Source organism: Nesoenas mayeri, assembly GCF_963082525.1.
Source record: "Nesoenas mayeri genome assembly, chromosome: 3".
Taxonomy (NCBI): domain Eukaryota; kingdom Metazoa; phylum Chordata; class Aves; order Columbiformes; family Columbidae; genus Nesoenas; species Nesoenas mayeri.
Window position 1 is genome coordinate 121,675,740 of NC_137544.1, and position 25,193 is coordinate 121,700,932.

Genomic DNA, 25,193 nt, shown 5'->3' on the forward strand with positions numbered 1-25,193 from the left:
ACAGTTAGGACAAAATTACCTGAGAGAAGGCGTGAAATGCATTGGAAGAGTGTTCCCAAAAGGCCAGTGGTGTGGAAGGGTGTGGATGGCGGCATGTGACGGATGCAGTTGAGATGCCGGGAGATCCATCCGCTGGTGGGGGCTGGGGACCGACGGGCAGCCTGTGAGCCGCCCGGCCAGTGCTGTGTCTGAGTGGCAGAGTGGTCCAGGTGCCGCCAGGACCTTGCCGCCCTGTCAGCCGTGCCAAAGCCCGGCTGCGGGGTGTCTGTCCCCCGCCTCTCACTCAGGCACAGCCCCAGGTGCTGTGGGAATGGTGCCGATGAAAATGAGGCCTGCAGGCGCCGCTGGGGACGCCGAGCAATGGTGTGCAGCAGCGAGCAGGACAGGTGCATGCTGGTGAGCTCATTAACACGAGGGCAAAACCCAGCCGAACAGAGAAAATCTGTCAAAACAGAGTTGCGTGTGAACGAGGCGGATGTAAGTGAGAAATGGATGCAGTGCAGCGGCTCGGTAAGCGTGCCTCTGGGGGTGGACCCCGTTTCTGAAGGGTCTCACCCCTCTGCACCCCACATGCATTTATTCTTCAATGCTGCTGCTGAGAAAAGGAGATTGTTTTATCTCCCGAGCAAGGAGGGGAGAGCGCTTGAGTCCCTCACCTGAGCCGAGCGCGCAGGGCCGGGCACAGCACCAGGGCCGGGCACAGCACCAGGGCCAAGCACAGCACCAGGGCCAAGCACAGCACCAGGGCTGGGCGCGCAGGGCCGGGCGCAGCACCAGGGCCGGGCACAGCACCAGGGCCAAGCACAGCACCAGGGCCGGGCACAGCACCAGGGCTGAGCACGCAGGGCCGAGCGCAGCACCAGGACCGCATTGCTTCGGTGCCAGGCCAGCGCTCTGCTTCGGTGCAGCGTGGGGACACGTCTGCAGGAGACGTGCAGGGGTCTGCAGCAGCTTCGTGCTGAAAGTCATAGACGGATCTGCAGCCTGGGTTAACGTAGAGATGAATACAAATAAGGCAGTGTCACTCACATTAACATATGATGCTTCATGGGTATCTCGACCTGCGAGGATGAACAGGCAGGTGGCAGAATCCTTGTAATTACCTGAGCTGAGCAAGGAGTTCTAAAAATAGCGACGGGCAAAGTTAAAAGGCAGAGCCTGAGCCCTGTCAAGGGACACGGAGGAGCCCTGAGGGATGGTCCCGTCAGCTGTGCTGGACAGGGGGGCCCTGAGGGACGGTCCCGTCAGCTGTGCTGGAGAGGGGTTCCTGAGGGACGGTCCCGTCAGCTGTGCTGGACAGGGGGGCACTGAGGGACGGTCCCGTCAGCTGTGCTGGAGAGGGGGGCACTGAGGGACGGTCCCGTCAGCTGTGCTGGAGAGGGGTTCCTGAGGGACGGTCCCGTCAGCTGTGCTGGAGAGGGGGGCCCTGAGGGACGGTCCCGTCAGCTGTGCTGGACAGGGGGGCCCTGAGGGATGGTCCCGTCAGCTGTGCTGGAGAGGGGGGCCCTGAGGGACGGTCCCGTCAGCTGTGCTGGACAGGGGGGCCCTGAGGGACGGTCCCGTCAGCTGTGCTGGAGAGGGGGGCCCTGAGGGACGGTCCCGTCAGCTGTGCTGGAGAGGGACGCCGTGGCGGTTCGCCGGGGCAGCCGCGGGCGTTGGGCTGTCGGAGCCGGGATCTCCCAGGCTGCTGTCAGGGCAGGCTGGAAGAGTTGGGCTGTTCTTGCGTTTCCATACAGACTGACAGGTGCTGGAACAGCACAAGGTTTGAGGGGTCTTTTTGAGTCCCCTGGTTGGACCTGCTGCCTCGTGAGGGTGCTGGAGCTCTGGGAGGGGCGGTCCCTGGGATGCGGGCTGTTCCATGGTCTGCCATGGCCGTCTGCCCCGCCGCCGCCCAGCGGAGCCTGCACGCAGCAGCCCTGCAGCCGATTCCAGGCTTTGTCACCATGTGAGGGCTTCAAGGAACGGCCCCACAGGTTTGTTCTCATTCCAAAGAAGCTCCGTGATTTTTAAGTGCCACCATTTGTAGGAAATGTAAGAATCCCTTTATTTCTGTTTCTTCACATACATATCTCCCTAATGGCTGTGACTTTTCAGATGTGAATGAACCTTAGACTGTATTTAACCGAGTAAAGGCAGTGGAACTTTCTACATTTTACCTGAGCATGGTGAAGTAGATTTTCTTCTTATTTCTGCCCAGCACTGACACGGATGACAAACTGCTCGTACCTTGAACTTGGCAAATGAAGCACAGTTCTCTCTTTAGCATAATGGTCTGGCGTTCAAGGATGAATCCTTGTAGGCAGGTTCTGCTGCATCCAGTAAAGTCATTTCCCTCTTTCCCAAGTACCTGGTGGAGAAGGTGTCTCAGTTGTTTCATGGAAGATGTTTTAATTTTATTCTTGACTGAGCAGCTGTGACTTCGGGATGATTGGTTGGATTTGCATAAGGTCGTTAAGATCCAATAATGATGTTTATTGCTAAGATACCTGCCATTTATATTCATGCAGAGCAAGTAAAATTAAACCTCAACGAATATGGGTGTTATCACCCATGGAGTTACTGCAGTGACTCCCATCCGTGAGCGAGGATCCCACGGGGACTGCGGTCCCCGCAGCGCTCCCGCGGGGGTGGCGCTGGATGTGTCCGCTGTGAGGCGCCAGGCGCTGGGTCCACTGCCAGCACATTGCTGTTGATCTCGGTAGCGTCCTAAGGCAAATCACCACGGGATTGTCTGGGATCCTTTGACACCCCCGCCCAAGCACTCCTGCCTCTCCACATTAACAAATTATTAGCTCTTAATGCCTGAAAATCTGGACCTTCTCTGCCAGAGGGTAACAGAGAAACAAGATTAGGAGGGTTTTTGCAAAGCCTGGCACTTCCAGGCAGTCTTTGTAGCCGATTACTTATGCCAAGAATGTCACTCAAAGAATGGGCCATGAGAGGAGGAAAAGCCCGAGGCCCTCGTGGTCCCTTGTCTGGGGATTGAATTTCGGGCCCTTCCTTCAAGTGGAGGAAACCTGACAACCAGTGGTTTTGCAGTTGCCTCCTCATGCTCGGCTCCCGAAAGACCAGCTCTCTGCTGGCTTACCGTGCTGCTGATTCAGAGCTCCAGTTTGACCGTGCTTTTACCTAAGCTGATTGCCTCTCTGATTTCCTTTCTGCCTTAGACTGCTAAGCTGTAATTGAAGTGTTTCCAGTGCATTAAGGTTTATGTGGACCCTTGGTCACTGTAAGACGACGTGGCACAGCTCGGGCGTTCAAGGTCTTGACAGCTGTGACGAGACTCCGTGATTGCTGCGTGGCTGCAAGTCCTGCCGTTTCCGCAGCGCTCGGCTCCCGGTGCCCGCAGCGCACGCTTGCCTCATGCGCGTGGCTTTCCCACCTCACCTTGTATTTCCTCATGATCGGATGGCTCAAAGATGCAGTTAAATGGCTCAGGCCCTCAGCAAAGCGGAGATTGAGTTGGCCCATAGTCACTGCGTTAGGGAGACCCACCAGGGCGCCTGTGAACCGTGAGCAGGCTGCGCGGGTCCCGGGCAGGAGCGCGTTCCTTCAGTCCTCGTGATTCCCGCAGCGCTTTGGCGTGTGCCTGTTGCGCACTAGGGCCCTGTTAGATACTTGCCTTTAAGCATCTGGATCTCAGTGTGCTCATTCGGGTGCTATTTAGGAAAATTCCCTGGAAAAATACCGCGGACTACTTTCAAGATGGTTGTACCATAGCAAAGAAGAGGAGAGGTGCTAGCTTGGCTCATGGAGACCCAGAGGTCTTGCTCCCACGGGCTATGCTGCACAGGGACAGCCCTTGCGCCCAGGAGAGTTCATGGGGTAGAACAGTGACACTTGCAAGCAGGAGTGTTCACGTGGGGCTCGTCATTAATTTCAGAAGTTGTGACTTTTATTATAGAGAGCTTAAGTTTACAGCTATAAAATCCCCACCAGCATCCGTGCTGAGAAAAGTGCATAGGACCTTAAGCAGCAGCACGAAAGCTGAGTGGAATAATGTCAAATTGGTTTATAAACTGTCTTACAAAGATTGCTCAATCAAAATGAAGGGGTCCACTATCTGTAAGATGTGAGATTTAATTAAGGATCTCTGAATAGAATTATGAACCCAGCTCCAGGTTTCTACATTTAGAAATTTCCATCATAAAGGCTCTCCATTCATCTATCTCTGTGTGCATCGAAATGTATTGTCAGCTGGTATGAATCTCATCTGACTCAAGCACTTTAAACACCTGCTTTTTTATTTTAGATTGGAGTTTCTTACATGTCAATGGTTGCATGAAGAGACTTTACACTGGGCGTGAATTACGTCCAGTTTAAAAAGCCATGCTATTAAGAGTAAAAAGTATGGTCATACTGAAGATGTTGCCACCACATTTAATCTGCCCTTTTCAATACTGTTAATGAAGTTGGAGGCTAATATTCACTCGTAGTGTTTTTCTTCTAAGATTGAGTTGCAGGCTACCGTGACCACGACTCCTCATTTCCTTGGCTTTGGAAGGCGTGAAATGAAATGAACTGCACCGCAATCCCATTTTATCCTCTTCTGCATATAAATTCCTGGGTTCTCAGCGCCTTGCTGGGTTGTTGTGTATTTCTGTGGAAACTGTGCGAGTGCTGACGGAGCTGCGGTGGTACCCGCCGGTGCAGCCGGGGCTCTGCCGAGGTCCGTGGGGGACCGGGCTGTGCCGGCCGACCCGACTGCTTTTGCAGTGCGACTTCTGTGGCCTTACACCTTTCACTCTTCAGATTCGGCCATCCCCATCTCCGTAGCAGCTGTTCCAGGGACAGCCCGCACAGACCCGCGCAGAGTGACAGGGACAGCCCGCACAGACCCGCACAGAGTGACAGGGACAGCCTGCACAGACCCGCACAGTGTGATGGGGACAGCACGCACAGAGTGACAGGGACAGCCCGCACAGACCCGCACGGAGCGATGGGGACAGCCCGCACAGACCCACACAGAGTGACAGGGACAGCCCGCACAGACCTGCACAGCGTGACAGGGACAGTCCGCACAGACCCGCACAGAGTGACAGGGACAGCCCGCACAGACCCGCACAGAGTGACGGGGACAGCCTGGCGGGCTCTGCTTAGGCACAAACGGTTAGCATGGTGCTCGTGCTGGGGACGGCCTGGCTGACCTCCTCTCTTTGCCTCTCTCCCCAGGTCGTTGCACTGTCATCGTGGAGTCTGTTGAGAGATTCGATCTACTACACGCTGTCTGTCATTGCACTCATTGTGGTAAGTTTTTCAAGGTGGGAGCCCACATGTCTGGTGCCGCCTGTCCAGGGAACCTGCTAAGAAATCACAGTCTTGTAGCTGAGACCCTGGCTCCAGGAGTCGCGTGGTTCTGTGCTTGTGGAGAAGTGTCCTTGTGTCTCCCTGGTTCTGTAGCAAAGCTTGGCCCAAGGGCAGGAGGTGGAGGGTGTGCAGGGAGCAATTTGAAGGCAAATAAGGATTTTTCCTTTCGGAGTCAAGCCCTGCTTCAGTCTAAGAAGTTCTCCCCGCTCAGGCGCAGGGACCCCTGGCGTCGCGGTGGCTCGGATCTTTCCGGTCCTTGTAGGGCAGCGGCAGACGCGGGCGGCAGCACGCCGTTACTCAACACACACCGACTGCCCGGCCGCGGCGGCCCGGCTGGGAGGCGAGGCGCAGGCTGCCGGCCCAGCACCGCGCTGCTGGCTGCTGGCGCCTTGGAAGGCACCTACATGCTTTGCCATATACGGATAATTTCCCATATCAGGGCATTGAGACTTCAGCTGCGGCTGAAATACAGTCGTCTTTCTTGAGGGATGATACTGCTTGTCGAAAGTTGCTCTCACGGTATTTCAAACAGCAGCTTGTGGGGCTGTGTTATAAATTGTACTCCACTGGTGTCTGTACTAATCGTAAATACACCTGAGGGGAAATAAATATGTTCCTGCCAATGTTGAGATTCAGCAGCTCTTTTAAAAGCTCAATATTCTGCTGAGTAAATCAGTGTGACTTTGTCTCCTTCCGTGTCCAGTAGCAAAGGAACGGTAGTGCTGCAGGAGTAAACACCAGAGCTGTGTAAACTCACCTGCTCGGTGCTCCAGGCTATTCCATAAGAAAGAGCGAACTCTAAATCACAAATTAGTAGTAAATAAACTGCATTTACCATTCTTACCTCATCTTGATTCAGCGCTGTGCAATTATGTTGTTTTTAGCCTTAGTATTATAAAGACACCTTGTCTTGTAGAGCTCGGCAGAACTGATAGTCCTTATTTCCCTGAAAGGAAAAAGGTGCCTGCGTGTCTTAACTTGAAGGGACGTGGTCGCAGTCGTTAGTGACAGAAGTGGGACAGGTGCTATTTTGAATCACAAAGGTCAACGCACGCGCTTTCATGTCCCATCACGCCAACACGTTATAACCTAAACCAAGCCTTGTCAGGTTAGATCAGGGTGACTGGAGCTGTAACTTACAACATGCATCATGTTTTCTCGCAGTGAGCACTGTAAGTGTTGCGGGTGCTGGCTGTCACGCAGGAGCTGCTGTTTACAGCTGTGCAGCCGAGGGGAAGCGCTGGGCTGTGCCCTCCGGCTGCCGCAGCCGGGCAGGTGGTGCCAGCACTCGGCCGAGCCGTGCTGCGGGCCCCTGCTCAGGGAGGACAGCCGAGACGGCAGCAAGCGCAGCCCCGCACAGGCGCCCGCGTGTCACCGGCCATGGGGGTGTCAGCCCCCGGCTCCCGTGGCCGTGGGGAGCGCGGGGCGGGCGCTGCAGCCACCGGCCGGTCACCTCCCGTCTGCCTCAGCCCGCAGCCTGGCAGCGGGGCAGACACCTCGCACCCCTCCGCACAGACACGTTGCTTCCCTGCACGGAGCATCTTGCACACGCGTCTCTTGCCCAGGGAGTTTTGCACAGCTTTGTTGTGAAACCTTCAGCATCCGCCTGCAGATGTGCTGAAGTGACTGTCACAGCAGTTACATTCAGCTGGGGTGGCGATCATGTAGATCATAAGGAAATAACGCCTTGGGCCCCGTTTTTAGCCAGCAAAATTCCACAGCGGCTGCAGAGCTGGCTGCAAATCTGCATCTCAGCTGCCAGGAGCAGGTGAGGGAAGCGGTCGTGTCTCTGGTGAGACTCACTGTGGAATTCGGGGCAGGTACAGCCGCTGCTCCGACCCGCTCCCACTGTCCCTGCTGGCGCTGCTGCCGCACTGCCACTGCAGCCCCGGTCACACAGGGTCCCGTGTGTCCGGTGTTTGGGAAGGAGCTCCTGCCGGGCGGGAGGAGCCGAGGGCTGGAAGGTTCACAGGCTGGGCAGGAGGGCAGAGCCAGAACAGCCCAGAGCTCCATCCCTGGCCCTGGGTTGCTCTGCCGCTCTTTGCTGAGCGGCATGATTTCGTGTGTAACATGTCTGTTTTTAAATCTTTTCTCCACAGTTTATTTATGATGAAAAAGTTTCCTGGTAAGTATATCCTTTTCTTTTGATTTTTTCCTGGTTACACCGCAAAAGCTGCAATTAGTCGAGTTCCTCAGGGGAGGAGGGGAAAGCTAAAAGGTTACACAGGGCAATGCAGGCAGCAGTTCCTGCTGCGTGAGAAACCTCAGCGCGAGATGGGCTCGAGTGACTGGTGCTTGAGCCGGAAAGCCCAGGAGAGGCCCGCGGGCCGTTTCCCGGTGCGGCGGCCGGTGCCCTCTGCCCGCCGGCAGCAGCGCGATGGACACGCTGGCACCGGCACAGGCGCTGCCCGGGGCCGCTGTGCCAGGCACACCGAACCGGTCACTAACGTCTTCCAGTATTTGGATTTTTAATAGTTTTAAAAACAAAAGCTCCAGAGGCAACATTAAGGAGCAAATGACCCATTCAAAGAAAAAAAGAATAGAATATGTATGTTAATATCCCCATGGATGTGGTTAAATATGCTGCAATAGGTATGGTAGGCTAGCAGGGCTTCCAACACAAGTGTACTTTCAGTTGTTTTGCCTTCATGGTTTTGTTCTCAGCGCCTCTCAGGGCTGGTGCAGCGGCAGCAATAGCTTTGATTTCCTTCACAGCCGGTATTATTTAGATTACAAGCACTAGGGGGAGTCAGGCTTTTGGGGTTGCATGTTTTCTTAAACTTGTTCTCGCTAGGGGATTTATATTTAATTTCAGAGGATTTCTGAAACACTGAGGTTGCAGCAGCTTGGCTTCTCTTTTTGCTTTGTGTTGTTTGTTTGTTTCCAATGGCATGGACTCGAGCCCCGTTGTATCCGACTGTGCCCTTCCACTAAAGCACTTCGGTGCAGAAGCTGAGGGTTGAGCTGTCAGAAGCGGGGAACGAGATACCGATATTGTTAGTGCAACGTCTCAAAATCCTTCAAGAGAAAATGGCCCATGAGTTTTAGTACAGAGCAATGTGATAATGGATGTTTTCTACAAGGACTAACAGTTTTCTGGAGGGAGCTGTACAGTGTACAGCATTTTGGTCAATGAGAAAGCTTACCTAGAAACAAGTTCTAAAAGTCGCATTCTGTTTTGTGTTCGTACAAATTTTACTATCTTGACACACAACAGTGGAGAAAACCCCTGCCAGCATCTGCTCAGCAGCTGCAACGCTGCCGGCTGCGCTCCCGGGGACGGGCGGCCGCGGCGGGAGCAGCCGCCCCGCGGTCGGGGGCTCTGCGTGGTGCAGCCGTGGCGGGAGCAGCTGCCCCGCGGTCGGGGGCTCTGCGTGGTGCAGCCGCAGCGGGAGCAGCCGCCCCGCGGTCGGGGGCTCTGCGTGGTGCAGCCGCAGCGGGAGCAGCCGCCCCGCGGTCGGGGGCTCTGCGTGGTGCAGCCGCAGCGGGAGCAGCCGCCCCGCGGTCGGGGGCTCTGCGTGGTGCAGCCGCAGCGGGAGCAGCCGCCCCGCGGTCGGGGGCTCTGCGTGGTGCGGGGGCGACCACGGCGAGAGCCGCCGCCCCGCGGTCAGGGGCTCTGCGTGGTGCGGGGGCGGCCGCGGTGGGAGCAGCTGCCCCGCGGTCGGAGGCTCTGCGTGGTGCGGGTGCCTCGGCGTGGCCAGGGGGCCCAGGGACCGCTTTGCACCCATGCAGGCAGAGCAGGGCGGCTGCTCCCCTCCCGCTGTGCAGTTCCCTTACAGAACTGTCACTGTTCCCTGGGTGCAATTTGGTCACTGAACTCCTGGGTTCAGCCACTTGTTCTTGGCTGGTGTGTTGGTTTGGCCAAGCAAAACAAGAGCAGAAGAAAACAAAGGAGGCATCACGCATGGACGTGTGAGCCGCTTCCCTGTGCACCCCCTGTTCCAGCGGTGCATTAAGACAGCCTGAGCGGGCCGGGCCTTTCGCGGGTCTGCGGTGTGACGGGTGGGATGGCCGAGCTCAGACAGCTGACTGCAGTGCCCTGCTCTCATGCGTTTCCTGTGTCGCTCTTGTTTGCAGGTGGGAGTCCTTGGTCTTAGTGCTGATGTACATCATCTACATCGTCATCATGAAGTAAGTCAGATGCTCCCCTGGCTTGTTGAGATGGTAAGGCTCCTTGCTCCAGAGCTTTCCCACTGGTTGCAGAGGCAGTGAGAGCTGCAGGCTGCCCGCAGCGCTTCCGCTGCTTCCCCCAGCCTGCACGCCAGCAGAACCCCCGCAGCAGGGGTGAAAGCACCTGGCCCTGTCATGGACTTACCTGTAGTTTATCCTGGTGGGGTAGGAAGGGGCTGCTTAACCGCACAGGACAGATCTGAGAATCAGACACCTAAAGGTGGATGCTTTTTGCATCTCGCTCTGTGTGAACTGACCAAGGCTCATGCAGCAACTCTGCAGCAGAGCAGGGAACCAAATTTGTGCAAGTCCCACAAGCCGCCTCTTCTGACTTCGCTGTAGCATCTCTACTCAGAAGTAAACACGCAGTTGATTCCGGTCTGCTTTTTGAGAGCGTAAGGCTCCACAGCAATTTGTTCTTGCTTGAAGACTCATGATAGAACTACAGCACATCAGCACTGATTTTTTCAGCATCTGACCCGTGTGAGTTCTTTCACGCAAGTTCATGCTAGCAAAGCTGGTCTGTTCTGCTCTTTGTTCCCTCCTCCTGCCTTGTTTTTAAAAGCCAGTGGAAAGGAAACCCAGATTTAAACTGGAACATTCAACAAAACCTACCAGCTGCCAAGCACGCCAGTGGTCTTGTCTCAACAAGTAATAGTAGAGGTTTGTTTTTGAATGATGAATAGAGAAAATATTGCGAGAGAAATTCTCAGTGGGAACAGCAACACACTCAGGCTGGGTCGAAGAGACACGAGTCAGAATTCATCTCAGTTCCAATAAGTAGAAACTTCAACATGAAGGGTGTCTTCTCCCTTGCAGCAGTTGCCTGCCCAGCAAAGTGGACCATTGTAATGTCTGAGCTCAGAATGATTGTTTCCTGAAGGCAGTGCCGCAGTGTGCGCAGGTGTTGCAGGCCCGTTTGGTTCTGCTGGGGGGGCGGTTGGGCTGCTCAGGGACCCCAGCGCCGCTCGCAGTGCTCTGCTGCCCGTGCCTTCAGGGACCGCGATTGTGTCAGCTCCTGGCTACCCCAGATACAGTAACAGACAAAAATACGGGTTTGTTCTTTCCCCTAAAGCTGAGACAGAACTTAGCCTATAGTCTTGTATTTCTGTGATGGGTCTTCACAGGTAAAACGGCACTCACGCTCAGATGTGATTATGTGATAGAAAATAAATTTGGACAGTGACAGGTAATCATTACTTGCTATATGGAACATCATTGCCCATAATACATAAGCATACGTGTCATTCAGGATTCGTGTCTGTATCTTTCATAGCCCTCTGGGTGCAGAGATTGCATTGTACACAGTTTAGTCAGAGCTCTGGCACACTGTGGCCAGATCTCCTTAAAACCACAGAGGTTTCTTCCCTCCCTTAGTTGGATCGTGCAGGATATGAGTCTAGGAAAGAGTGGAGAGAAATCCATGTAGAAGGAGCAAAGGTACATCTAGAGTTTGTTTCATTTTTGCAGGTACAACTCAACCATACATCACTGCTTTGAAAGGAAGACAAAGAACTCTGCAAACATGGTCAACGGTTTAGCAAACAACACGGAAATGGATGATAACAGCAACTGCGATGCCACAGTGGTGTTACTAAAGAAAGGTAACTGTTCCAGTAAGTCACCCTGCTTGCTCACGTCATTCTGAACATGTACCAGTCTGCTGGCTAGTCGCGCGGTCGGGGCTGCTGCTGTCCTGCCAGCCACAGAACAGCTGGGGAGGTGGCCCTTTCGTGACCCTTGCCAGGCGGCCGTGGCTGCTGCGCCATGGCGTGGTGACCCGGCCACCGCATCCGTGCTGCCGAGGCAGCACCAGCCTCCGCCGGGCCGTTCTTGCTGCTGGAACGGGCCTCTCCAGCTTCATACCCACCTGCCAGGGGCTGGTTTTCCAGACCGTTAACAGCCCTGCCGGTGTAAGTCGCCTTGTGGGACTGTTATTCTGTGCTGAACATGCCCGTTTATACCTAGTACTGCAGTTAGATTTGCCTCCACTCCAGGGCATCGTGAACTGAACTGGCCCTGCTTGCACTAGCGCACACTTTCTTCTGGTGGAGGAGGGGTGGCGCTCGGGGCGGGTCTGGGTAGCGCACTCTTACTGCACGTGCTGTCTTGAACATGCACAACTTTTCCATGTAAATGGTCTTTTAGTGGCTTTCCCTTCGGCTGAAATCTGCTCCCATTTGGTTTTAGTCATGGTCATGTATAAAAATGATTGTATTCAGCTTAAAAAACCTGACCCACTCCGTAGGTCAGCAGCAGTAGCTTGGTGTGTGCATTTGCAAGCATGTGGTAAACTGTATTTACAGAGGATGATTTTTTTGTCTTTGCAATAGTCAACTAGCGTGTGCAGTAAGTACCTGGGACTTACCAGCACCCATCACCAGGAGTAGCGCACCCCCTGTCCCTGGTTCAACTCGAGAAGGAGTTCCAGCTGGTGTAAAGCAGTCCTGGACTCGCCTGCAGATGGGCTAAAAACAAATTAACAAAACCAGGTCTCCTGTACTGCAAATAGTGATTGAAAGACAGTCTGTATACAGTAAGCAGTAAACATGAAATGCAGAGGGGGTTATTTGCTGACATCAACCCCTCCGAGGCCAGCAGAGGCTGCTGTGCCGCTGGGTGCCGAGGGCAGGCTGTTGTGAGGGCCGTGTGCCTGTTCTGGGAACAGGCGCCGCAGCCTGGGGCGCTCAGCAGCGGGCTGTGCTGGCAGGGTGACGGCTCTCTGTACCAGTAAAGCTGGACTGGTAAAACTCTCTGAGCATAAACTCAGGCCTTAGTCATCTAGGTTTACCTAGTGACCTCAGGGTTATGCGTAAATGAGGCAGTTCTGATCGTGGGATTTGGTTTAAATCTCCCCAGAATGTCTCTTTGCGTGACACGGCTCAGCCTCTGGGGGTGTTTTGTTTGGACGCTTGCGGTTAGTCAAACTGGCCAGGAAGGAAGACGAAAGGATTGCTTCATTCTCTTGAAAGTTGTTCCTATGTTTTCTTGGCTGGGGGCCACCGGGCCTGGTGGGTGAGTGGCGCTGCTGTGCACACCGGCTGGCAGCGCGGGGCCGGACGGGCGAGTGGCGCTGCTGTGCACACCGGCTGGCAGTGGGGCCGGACGGGCGAGTGGCGCTGCTGTGCACACCGGCTGGCAGTGGGGCCGGACGGGCAGGTGGCACTGCTGTGCACACCGGCTGGCAGTGGGGCCGGACGGGCAGGTGGCACTGCTGTGCACACCGGCTGGCAGTGGGGCTTGGGGGGCGAGTGGCACTGCTGTGCACACTGGCTGGCAGCGCGGGGCGGGACGGGCGAGTGGCGCTGCTGTGCACACCGGCTGACAGCGCGGGGCCTGGTGGGTGAGTGGCGCTGCTGTGCACACCGGCTGGCAGCGCGGGGCCGGACGGGCGAGTGGCGCTGCTGTGCACACCGGCTGACAGCGCGGGGCCTGGTGGGTGAGTGGCGCTGCTGTGCACACCGGCTGGCAGCGTGGGGCCGGACGGGGCAGGTGGCACTGCTGTGCACACCGGCTGGCAGCACGGGGCCGGACGGGCGAGTGGCGCTGCTGTGCACACCGGCTGGCAGCGTGGGGCCGGACGGGGCAGGTGGCACTGCTGTGCACACCGGCTGACAGCGCGGGGCCGGACGGGGCAGGTGGCACTGCTGTGCACACCGGCTGACAGCGCGGGGCCGGACGGGGCAGGTGGCACTGCTGTGCACACCGGCTGGCAGCACGGGGCCGGACGGGCAGGTGACACTGCTGTGCACACCGGCTGGCAGCGCGGGGCCGGACGGGCGAGTGGCGCTGCTGTGCACACCGGCTGGCAGTGGGGCCGGACGGGGCAGATGGCACTGCTGTGCACACCGGCTGGCAGCACGGGGCCGGACGGGGCAGGTGGCACTGCTGTGCACACCGGCTGGCAGCGCGGGGCCGGACGGGGCAGATGGCACTGCTGTGCACACCGGCTGGCAGTGGGGCCGGACGGGGCAGATGGCACTGCTGTGCACACCAGCTGGCAGCGCGGGGCCCGGTGAGGCAGGTGGCACTGCTGTGCACACCGGCTGGCAGCGCGGGGCCTGGCAGGTGAGTGCCCTGCTGTGCACACCGGCTGGCAGCGCGGGGCCTGGCAGGTGAGTGCCCTGCTGTGCACACCGGCTGGCAGCACGGGGCCTGGCAGGTGAGTGCCCTGCTGTGCACACCGGCTGGCAGCGCGGGGCCTGGCAGGTGAGTGCCCTGCTGTGCACACCGGCTGGCAGCGCGGGGCCTGGCAGGTGAGTGCCCTGCTGTGCACACCGGCTGGCAGCGCGGGGCCTGGCAGGTGAGTGCCTTGCTGTGCACACCGGCTGGCAGCGCGGGGTCTGGCAGGTGAGTGCCCTGCTGTGCACACCGGCTGGCAGCGCGGGTCACAAGCAGCACTCGTTGCAGAGGTTGCCTGAGGGTTTCAGACCACGCTGTTTGTTTTCTGAGGCCTTTTCTGAAGAGAAGACCAAAAATAATTGATCAGAAGGACTTCTCTGTTTGGGGCAGTTCCCCTGAGTGTTGTGCAGGAAATACCCGCATGGAAGAAGTCACAAGGAAAAGCTGTCTGGCCGTTTGATTTTTTTAGTATGGATGACCCCACTTATCTGTCCCAGTGCACAGAAACCTCCTCAGTCAGAAAAACGTAACACTGAGGCCAGGGAGCTGCTGTTCGGTGAGACTAATAGTGATGGTGGTAAACAGCAATGTCGTGAAACATCGGCCAGTGTTCAGCACTGATTTTAGGAGAGCGAAGGTGAGATGTGCCGGGGCAGACCTCAGACCTCCCTGCTGCTGGGCCCGTCCTGGCCCAGCGCCCACGGGCAGGGGTGGCACCACGCAGTTTATTTAAAGGTGGAAATGTAGGACATCTAAAGACAGAACTGAAGAGGCGTATTTTGAATGGCGGTAGCTGAAGGAATGGTTGTTACAGAGGACCTCTGGAACCAGATTTGTTCCGAAGGCCACGTGGGGCAGCGAGAAAGGCAGCTGGGAGAAGAGCTCTGTTTCTCTCTGTTCTTGGCTGCAGGGAACTTCCACCGCAAAGCCTCGGTGATCATGGTGGATGAGCTGCTGTCCGCCTACCCGCACCAGCTTTCATTCTCTGAAGCTGGGCTCCGGATCATGATAACCAGCCACTTCCCGCCCAAAACACGTCTCTCCATGGCCAGCCGCATGTTAATCAATGAGGTGTGTCTTTTATCTCCCCCCACCTCCCCTTCTCCCTCCCAATTTGCTTTTTCCAGTAGCAGTGTTTAGGTCAAAATGGAACTCTTGCGTTCCTTCTGTATCCCTGATAACGTTTTCCCAGATCTTATCCTTCCGACACTGACTTTACTAAACCATCCCCTGCTGTTTCTCCCCATGGAGATTTTAGCAGAGAAGGTTTCAGGTTGCTCTGTGGTTATGTTGTTACGTTACCTGTAGCTGTTGCTCACAGGAGGTGCCCCCTGCATTGATCTGACATAATTATTGCTAGCACTTATTTAATAATACGGTACTCCACTGAGTCTGTGTTTAGTCTGGCCCTGGTCTTGGAGTGTTCCTGTAGTCGATTCTACGGCCCCCAGTCACTCCCGTATAAAAGTTGCATAGGTGAGATTCATCTCGTCATCTGCAAGCAAGCGTCACGTTGTACGTGATCAAAATTAATCCCTTTTGCTTTTAAAGCCAAATTTTTAAAGAGCTCTGCACACCTCTTTTCTCTGTTCCTCCCTTTCTCCTTAAAGAAATAAATTCTAAAAATCTGTCTTTCAGCAAGGGTCTGTGCCTCTATTTGCAGAGACAAAGGCTGATCAACAGCAGGACTTACACCAATGGGGAGTCGGAAGTAGCCATCAAAATACCGGTCAAGCAGGTGGTGGAGAACGGCACGGGCCCCAGCAGCTCCGCGGAGCGCGGCCTGAGCGGCACGCGCTGGGACGAGGACGCGGCCGAGGCCGGGAACGAGACGGAGAACGAGAACGAGGACAACGAGAACAATGAGAACGACGAGGAAGAGGAGGAAGATGACGATGATGAAGACCATGAAGGACCATACACACCTTTTGACCTACCCAGTAAGAATCTCCGCGTGTGTGTTGTTGCAGAAAGCAAAGCTCCGTTGGCTGTGCCAGGAAGCTTCGCAGGTGCCTGCGGAGGTGGAGTGTCTCCCGCTGCCTGAGCGTAGGTCAGATGTGTCTCCCGCTGCCTGAGCGTAGGTCAGAAGTGTCTGCACCGAGGCCGTAGTTTCGCCGGGGGACGCCCGTCCCGCGCTGTGGGGTGTGGTGCTGACAGAGCCGGCAGTGCCGCTCACGTGGAGCAGAGGCCGCAGAAGGTCCTAGGTGCCTCCGTGTCTCCGTGTCCTGCTGCTGGCCGGGCACAGCCACAGCTCCTCTCACTCCTCCGGAGGGCTTAGAGTGTCAGAGCAGCTGCCTGGTTAAACAGAGTGACAGCAGTCTGCACTAAAGCCGACCAGAACTGTGTGATTTCCCTTTTTTGTTTTTCAGCTGGCAAGACAGAAATCTTGAAGTGGCTCTTCACGTGGCCATTGAGTTTTGTCCTGTACTTCACAGTGCCCAACTGCAACAAACCCCATTTGGAAAAGTGGTTCATGGTTACCTTTGCTTCCTCCACCCTCTGGATTGCAGCTTTCTCCTACATGATGGTGTGGATGGTAGGTACCAACGAAAGCAGACCCCACAGCCTGGGACACGCAGCTGAAATGCTTTCTGTCAGCTTAGAGAAGCGTGTAGAAAGTTCTACACGCTTGAATTTTCAGATGAGAAACCTTCAGTCCGCTTCCAGCTCTGTTAGACCTGTCTGCACTCAGAGAAGAAAACTAGGTGATCAAAAATCACCATGGCTTTTGAACTTGATTCAGGGCTAGAATCTCACTCAGGTTCTTTACCATGGGAAAAACTGACTCTTGCAGCGGTTTAACACCTTCTTGTCGTGCAGGGCAGTGTAAAGAGGCCCTGATGCTAGTGAGAATCTGGCCTCAATCACTTTTCCTTGTCCCGGAGCCAGCAAGCCTGAGAGGCAGAGTCGTGAATGGTAACACTTGAACTCGGTGTGAACAAAAGCTTGACATTCAGCCAAATCCTTGCACAACTGCTCTAGTCAGCAGGAACTTATTTCTACTTCATTATCCTAAAGGTAGGAGGTAAATAAAAGTGAACACAAGGAAATCCAAGTGTAGTTGGCCTGTTCACAGGAAGGTTTGAGCACTGGCTGGGTCACTGGGACAGTCAGCTCACTACAGGCCACGTTACCATGTGTGTGGATGCAAAGTGTAAGTTGTCCTCATGAGGATTACGGTAAGACTGCGGCATGGGTTGTGTTTCTTTTGGGGCAGTCTGTACTCTTCAGCAGAATCAGACAATGATGAGGCTTTGGTGTCAGGACAGGTGGTGAATGTATACAAAACCTGTCACCACTTCTCTTTAAGAAAGCGTGAGTTTGCACTGAGCACTTTGTCTCAGCGGCACCTTGGGCCAGGCTGGTCTCCGATTTTAATTCCTGTAAGCAGCTTGACAGTTCATTCCATCTCCTTAGGTGACAATCATCGGCTACACGCTGGGAATTCCAGACGTGATCATGGGCATCACGTTCTTGGCAGCTGGGACCAGCGTGCCGGACTGCATGGCGAGCCTCATCGTGGCGCGGCAAGGTGGGTCCGTCCGGGCGCCGTGCCCTGGGGGGACGCCCTCCTGCCCTCCTGCCCTCCTCCTGCTTGGGCAGCGCGGGGCTGTTCCTGAGCCTGAAACTTAAAACCAGAACAAAGAAAATTAATTATGTTGCTGTTGCAAAGCAGCTAACAAGTTTCATGATGGGGTGGAACAGGTTGTGGCACTGTTGTCAACTTCAGGCCTTCCCAAAAGTCACAACATTTTTCTCGATTCAAATATCGGTGTTATAGAATGGATTAGAGCACAGCAAAGGGGTCTTTCAGGTCACTTTCCAGCTTTTCTCCACAGTCATAAGGACTGGAAGGTATTACTGTTTTTAAAGAAAACTTACCCCCCTGCCTTGTGACCCGAACAACAGGTGTTTTAAGAGAAAAAGAAAGTTGTTAGTACTGCGCAGAGGAACAAAAACAGTGGCTCATTAAAAAAGCAGCTACTTAACGGGCTGCCTGAGGACCTGGTCTCCCCAGTCCGGAGAAGACGCATGTGACACGGTCACACTGCTCGTCACAGGGCCAGCGGGTCACAGCCAGCACAGCGGGACCGGGGACCCGCAGGGAGGACCCGTCTGGGGGGTCTCAGAGCCTCCCAGAAGGAAGATCCAGCCCCTGCAGCCTTGTGTGCGGGAGGCGGGTGGGGGGTACCCACAGTTCCTAATCTGTGGAAATTGTCTGGATTAGCTCAGATTGATGTATCTCAGTTTAAGAGCTGTAAGACTTTCCTGAGACGTGTCTGATGGCAGGTGGTTTCCGTTCCTGCAGGTATGGGCGACATGGCTGTGTCCAACTCCATTGGAAGCAATGTTTTTGATATTTTGATTGGCCTAGGCCTCCCGTGGGCTCTGCAGACCCTAGCAGTGAATTATGGATCATATGTAAGTCCTACCTCTGTTCACATTATTATTTTTATTTATTTAGATACATTTAGAAAAAAAAAATGGTCCAAAATTCTGTGGATGGAATTTGAAGAAAGAAATAGTTTTGCTTTGTTATGATTTGGGAGAAGTAGCAATTAATTGTCAGTGGACATTCCCCATCCTTTGGAGGACAAGTACTTCCATTTCCTCCTTAAAGCCTGCAGCCTGTGCTGAAATAAGGTGACTCACTAGTGTATAGTGTATTTTCACACATTTGAACATATTCCGAATAAGGAGAATTATCCTGTTTTTAATAAGGCAGAGGGGACAAACACATAGGTGGAAAGTAGAGGATAGAGCAGACCTGTAGGGCTTTTGGTAAGAAAAAATCTGGGGTTACTGGGCTGTTAACACACTGGAAGATGAAGGAAGCTGTTAAATGACTGGATATTTCAGAGCGTGACTATTATCAGCAAACACTGCTCAGCTTTTGTACCCAGCACCAATGAAACTGCCCTTTGCTTCCCCAGTGACAGAGGAGTCACTCTGCCGCCGCAGGTTTTGTGAGCTCCCTCTGGGAAGGCAGGGCAGGAGATGTGTGTGGCACAGGAACGGTTCTTGACTGCAGTCACGGAGTTGAGCACATGGAGAGTCACAGAACTGCTGAGGTTGACAAGCGCCTCTGGAGACCATCCGGTCCCCAGCGCCCTGCTCAGAGCAGGGCCAGCGAGAGCAGGGTGCTTAGGGCCGTGTCCCCTTGCATCTTGAATGCCTCCACAATCGGAGGCTGCACAGCCGCTTTCAGCATCCTGCACCGGCGATCGAGCACTCTCACAGTCAAAACTGGTCTTATGTTTAACTGGAAGTTCTGTATTTCAAACTGTGTGTGCTGCCTCTTGTCCTTCAATGGATACCACTCAGAAGAGCCTGGCTGCACCTTCTCTGTCCTCTCCCATGGATACCCATGGATAAGATCCCCCGAATCTTCTCTGGCGCATCAGCCACCCCTCCCCGTTTGGAATCAGCCGCAGGCTTGCTGAGCGTGCCCCTGCCCCATCACCCAGGTCATTCATAACCAACTTAAGCAGTATTGGCCCCGGGGTAAAACACCAGTGGCGGCCTCCAGCTGGGCTCCGAGTGCAGTTTGGTCGGTTCTTCCTCCGTTTGTCTATGAGGATGTTTGAGAGACACTGTCAAAAGCCTTGCTAAATTCAGCGTGAACATCATCTCTTGCTCTCCCCTCATCCAACAAGTCCAGCTCGTCAAAGAAGGCTGTCGGCTGAGTAAATGTCATTTCTTGTTCATAAATCTGTGTCTACTTGCAATCACCTTCTTGTCCTTCATATGTTTAGAAGTGCTTCCCAGGAGCCAGGGTCAGGCTGACCAGTGTTTCCTTGGATGTGCCTTCTTCTTGCATGCAGGGGTGACAGAAGGAAGCAATGTGTAGGATTAAAACCCCAGTCTTTAATGAGCGGCGTATCTGTAGCTCATCTATATTTTTGCAGAAAAGGATGAAAACAAGTGGCCGAACAGCATCAGCCAGCTTTCATGGAGGCATAACAATGTCAGTACTGTTCTGCACACCCAAAATGTTCATTGTATGGTGTGATCACATGGTTAGAAAAGGAGGTCTTGGAAACAGCCCCACAGTTAGCAAAGAGAGTTTGCTCAGTTTTCACTTGCAGTTCCTGGACTTCTCTCCAAATCCTTGGATAATTTGACTTCAAAACAAAACAAGGCCTCCCCCCTGTCTGCCCCCATTAGTAGTAATTAATTATGTAAGTATTGCTAAGTTTCCAGGAAAGGCCAGAGCTAGCTGGGTCAGGTTTAGCCTGGTGACGGCACTAGAACTGCTCTAGCTGCTCTGGCTCCCGCTCCTGCTCCTGCTCCCGCTCCTGCTCCCGCTCCAGCTCCCACTCCTGCTCCGGCTCCCGCTCCCACTCCCACTCCTGCTCCGGCTCCCGCTCCCGCTCCCACTCCGGCTCCCGCTCTGGCTCCCGCTCCTGCTCCCACTCTGGCTCCTGCTCCCGCTCCTGCTCCCGCTCCCGAGCAGCAGGTGCACGCTGAAGCTATTGTATCAACTGGTCCCTCCAGCTTTCTGGAGTTGTTTGCAGGTATTGAGTTAATTTGCTCCCTGGTTTCATGACAAAGAGCCTGGGATGATTATACCGTGGCAGAGCGAAAGTGTCTGGTCCTTTGCAAAGCTCCTGACAATACAGGAATTGTCTCCAGCCACAACACCTGCGTTTCTTGTTTAACACCTCGAGTGTCTGTGTGCAGCGCTCAGCGTTGCACACTCCAGCGCGTGTACCCTCTGCAAAGTGAGTTGTGTGGTGCAGAGCAGACCGGGGATGATTGCTGAGGAGTCTCAAAAAGGGTCTGAATGCAGCACATCTGAAATTCCGGTTTGCTGAGACCGCTGTCTCATGGCAAGACCCGGGGAATGCAGAATTTCCACTGCCAGGCAGGGACACTGCAGGAAAAGGATCCCCAAGCAGACAGGCGACCTGCAGCTTCTTCAGCCAAGGGACTGGAAATATAGCAAAGTCCTTCTAATGTTCCTGAATGAGGTCATTTCTCTCATATTTGGACCCTGGAGCAAAACCAGTTTGGGTTTTGGCAATAGCTCCTTGTTTTCCCTTGAGCAACTGCCAGAAAAGTACTCAAGAGGAGGACTTTTGTGTTATTTCCACTGTTTTTGCTTTGCTGAGTCGCTTCAGCCTCGGTGGCTCGTTCCCCGCGGGCGCTGCGGGGAGCGGCGGGAGCTGGCGGCAGCGCCTCTGCTGCACAGGACGCGGGGAGGCGGGCGCCTCCGTTCCCTCTAGGCAGAGCGGAGGGCGGGACTGCGGAGCCCCATGTGCGATCAGCCAGCGCGGAGCCCCGTGCGATCAGCCAGCGCGGAGCCCCGATCGATCAGCCAGCGCGGAGCCCCGTGCGATCAGCCAGCGCGGAGCCCCGTGCGATCAGCCAGCGCGGAGCCCCGTGCGATCAGCCAGCGCGGAGCCTCACGTGCGATCAGCCAGCACAGAGCCCTGTGCGATCAGCCAGCGCGGAGCCTCATGTGCGATCAGCCAGCGCGGAGCCCCGTGCGATCAGCCAGCGCGGAGCCCCGATCGATCAGCCAGCGCGGAGCCCCGATCGATCAGCCAGCGCGGAGCCCCGTGCGATCAGCCAGCGCGGAGCCCCGTGCGATCAGCCAGCGCGGAGCCTCATGTGCGATCAGCCAGCACAGAGCCCTGTGCGATCAGCCAGCGCGGAGCCTCATGTGCGATCAGCCAGCGCGGAGCCCCGTGCGATCAGCCAGCGCGGAGCCCCGATCGATCAGCCAGCGCGGAGCCCCGATCGATCAGCCAGCGCGGAGCCCCATGCGATCAGCCAGCGCGGAGCCCCGATCGATCAGCCAGCGCGGAGCCCCGATCGATCAGCCAGCACGGAGCCCCGTGCGATCAGCCAGCGCGGAGCCCCGTGCGATCAGCCAGCGCGGAGCCTCATGTGCGATCAGCCAGCGCGGAGCCCCGTGCGATCAGCCAGCGCGGAGCCCCGTGCGATCAGCCAGCGCGGAGCCCCGATCGATCAGCCAGCGCGGAGCCCCGTGCAATCAGCCAGCGCGGAGCCCCGATCGATCAGCCAGCGCGGAGCCCCGATCGATCAGCCAGCGCGGAGCCCCGTGCAATCAGCCAGCGCGGAGCCCCGATCGATCAGCCAGCGCGGAGCCCCGTGCGATCAGCCAGTGCAGAGCCCCGTGCGATCAGCCAGCGTGGAGCCCCGTGCGATCAGCCAGCGCGGAGCCCCGTGCGATCAGCCAGCGCGGAGCCCCGATCGATCAGCCAGCGCGGAGCCCCGGCCGGGCCTCGGGGGCGGTTTGGGAACGCCGACTTCCCTCCCCGCAGCGCGGGGCGCGCTCGGTCTGCCCACAGCGCTCCTGGGAAGAGCGTTTCCCATTTGTACGTGAACAGGGGACTGAGGTTGTCTGTCTGTAATTAAGAAGAATCCAGCTGAGGCCTCTTTTCTGCTGCTTGCTAAGAACTGAAATGGTCTCCTCCCTTACCGAGAGTTTTGAATGTCTTGCTCCCTCGTTTTCCCTGGACTTGCACATGGTCACACACCCCGGAGCGCCTGTTCCATGGCCTCTTGCAGGAAAGGCCGCTCATGTCATGAGGGGGCTGCTTCACTGACTTCTGCCCTAACCTGACAGCTCAAGGGACATTTTTCCTGAGCTCTTGTACCAAACCTCGGTCTCTTCGTGTCTCCCGTGCTCATGGTCAGCAGTCACAATAGGAAATAGGGCAGGCTACAATGAAAATCAAAGAAGTGGGAATAGCTCATCAGTTGAAACTCTGTTTCCAAAGCTGTAGACTATGGGAAATTTGTGAGACAGCAGCAGGTAGCCTAAAATCAAACGCAGAAAAATAAAGGGTCCTTTAGGCAGGTAGAGAACTAAAATGAACGAAATGAGAAATAAGTCAACAGTATCTATTCAGCCTAGTTTGGATGTAACGATCTCAGAACCACTGAGCAATACTGTATAAAACAATTGTGGTTCCGTGTGGTTACTTTTTGAAGCAGGTGGTCATTAGACTAGAAAGCACTGGCAGGCTGCCGGAGCTGGGGAGGAGGTTGGGAAGAGCAGCACGCCTGCCTGTGCGGGCTGCGATCCCGGCGCCGCCGCGGCAGGGAGGGCGGCAGCACAGCCCGGCCGAGCAGGGCACTGCAGGGAAACCTCTAGCGCCAGCGGCGGGGATGGAGCAGCAGGACGCGGCTATTCCTGGCGGTCTGTTCTGATGGAACCCCTGCTGTGCACTGGAGCGGGTGCTGTGCAGAGCTGCAGCAGGCCAAGGGCAAGGCTGGACCTGCCTCCTTCCAAACCCTGTTGTTGGTGATAGGTAGGTAATAGCAGTGTTTGCTAGGATTGAATGTTCTTGTGAGCTATAAGGTCTGCGAGAATCTCAAAGCGCTGTATTAGTTCAAGCAGCCTTTCCAGTAGGAGGCCTGGGCAACAGACTTGAGCAGGAACGGTATGTGCACGGAGGGAGGTTTCTTACAGGGGTGGGTCAGCCTGCTCCAGGCTGCCGGCAGCACCCGGGCCCTGGGCGGCGCGGTGCCGAGGGTGCGCCGCTCTGCGCCGGCCCGGCAGGGGCACACAGCAGTGGTCCGTGGCGCGGGGCTGGGCTCCGCAGCAGTCCATGGCACGGGGCTGGGCTCCGCAGCGGCCCATGGCACGGGGCTGGGCTCCGCAGCGGCCCATGGCACGAGGCTGGGCTCCGCAGCGGTCCATGGCACGGGGCTGGGCTCCGCAGCAGTCCATGGCACGGGGCTGGGCTCCGCAGCAGTCCATGGCACGGGGCTGGGCTCCACAGCGGTCCATGGCGCGGGGCTGGGCTCCGCAGCGGTCCATGGCACGGGGCTGGGCTCCGCAGCGGCCCATGGCGCTGGGCTGGGCTCCACAGCGGTCCATGGCACGGGGCTGGGCTCCGCAGCGGTCCGTGGCGCGGGGCTGGGCTCCGCAGCGGCCCGTGGCACAGGGCTGAGCTCCGCAGCGGCCCATGGCGCTGGGCTGGGCTCCACAGCGGTCCATGGCGCGGGGCTGGGCTCCGCAGCGGTCCATGGCACGGGGCTGGGCTCCGCAGCGGCCCATGGCGCTGGGCTGGGCTCCACAGCGGTCCATGGCACGGGGCTGGGCTCCGCAGCGGTCCGTGGCGCGGGGCTGGGCTCCGCAGCGGTCCGTGGCACAGGGCTGAGCTCCGCAGCGGCCCATGGCGCGGGGCTGGGCTCCCCGCGCGCCCTGCAGAGCCTCTCTGTGCACAGGCAGCGACCGAATTAACTGCAGTACTTGTGAGCACGTGGAGAGCTCCACGGTGCGAACACGGCAAGTCCAGTGCTTCTGGAATTGCACCCAGCTCCCATCCGTGGAATCCATCTCCCAGCTGTCCTGGGGCACGTCTGCTTTGGGGACAGGCTGACATCCCTGTCACAGTGTTCCAGCCGTCTCTTTGTTGGTTTTCATTCACTTCTCGTTGTTTCACAGGCCATTTTGCCCGTTGCCTTTGTCCTTTTCTGCCCCTTTTCTGCCGTCCCGCGGCACGGCAGGGATCACACATGCACCACCTGAGCCACAGTGGGATTATCTGGAACTCTGCACAGATTTTGTAGCGCTCTCAGCTCACCAACAGCGCTTTTTACCCACAGACTTGCACTCTCTCTTCCAGAAGGTCCGGCTGTGACATGTATCCAGCTCAGCCAAATGAACTAACGACAAAGTGCACGTCACAGCTAGCATTTGCTCACCCGCGGAAACCTCCCTGTGCTGTGTACATGGAAGGCTTTTAATCCTGCTGTCCTGGGGCAGAGTGAGCTATCAGGTGATAACCCTAATGAATGCTCTGATTTTTGTGGAGCAAAAAGCACTGGAACGTGAAAACTGCGTTAGAAAACACCCTTTCACCTCTCCCGGGAAATCATTTCTTTCTGTGGCAGCAGTCAAGCCTCGTAAAGGAGAGTCCTTGTTATTTAGGTTAATTGACAGCTGGTTGCTTTGCTCCGCAGCGGGAGCTGGGTTAGATCCCAGGCCAGGAGCGTTGCTAGTTAAGCCGAGCTGAGAACCGCTAACCTGGAGCGAAACCCGTGTGCTTATGGCGCTCGCTGCTGGGGAATCGCCTCGTTTGCTGTGCCCGCGTGGGATCCCTTCCGTTTGTAAAGCTATTGTAAATCATTAGCATGCACTTTCTGCTTTTGGATAATCCTCAGTAGCAACCTGTGTTCCCTGAATGACCTCTGAAGAGCAGCCTTGCAGATGGTCCCGAAAGCGTCCCGAACACCGCTCTTGGGAAGCACTGTCCTCGGCAGAGGGGACACAGCGGCTTTGCAATGGTCGTCTTTCCAGGCGTCTGCTGGTCTTGTGGAGGTTAACGATGTAACTGAGCAGCAGCGTCTGCGCTTTCGGTTGACTTCAGATATTTTCCGTGCTAAAATAAGTCCAGCTGCTTCATTTGCTTCCTTTTCCTGTGGATTCCTTTCCGACTGATGGATTTCATACTGACAGTTTTTGCAGATACTGGCACTGGTCAGACAGAATTCCTGACCAAGATCCAGACAGGAATTTGTTGTGGAGTAGTATCTTCTTCCCTAGCCAGCTGCTGTTCCTCTGAGGTAGCAGAGAAGGGGGTTCGCATTGGTGCGTTAGGCACCCGCGG

The 25,193-nt window shown here is 56.0% G+C and overlaps 1 protein-coding gene across 1 annotated transcript in view; it reads left to right on the forward strand.

The window, feature by feature from the left end:
• Positions 1–25,193, forward strand: part of SLC24A3 (solute carrier family 24 member 3) — a gene marked incomplete at both ends in the record, with an annotated part of 111,265 nt that overhangs the window by 82,474 nt on the left and 3,598 nt on the right. The window contains 9 exons of the mRNA XM_080342950.1: positions 5,173–5,247; positions 7,407–7,432; positions 9,385–9,438; positions 10,948–11,093; positions 14,510–14,670; positions 15,263–15,539; positions 15,969–16,135; positions 17,017–17,131; positions 17,909–18,021. Coding sequence (XP_080199076.1) covers positions 5,173–5,247; positions 7,407–7,432; positions 9,385–9,438; positions 10,948–11,093; positions 14,510–14,670; positions 15,263–15,539; positions 15,969–16,135; positions 17,017–17,131; positions 17,909–18,021 — 1,134 coding nt within the window. The remainder of the gene's footprint in view (positions 1–5,172; positions 5,248–7,406; positions 7,433–9,384; positions 9,439–10,947; positions 11,094–14,509; positions 14,671–15,262; positions 15,540–15,968; positions 16,136–17,016; positions 17,132–17,908; positions 18,022–25,193) is intronic.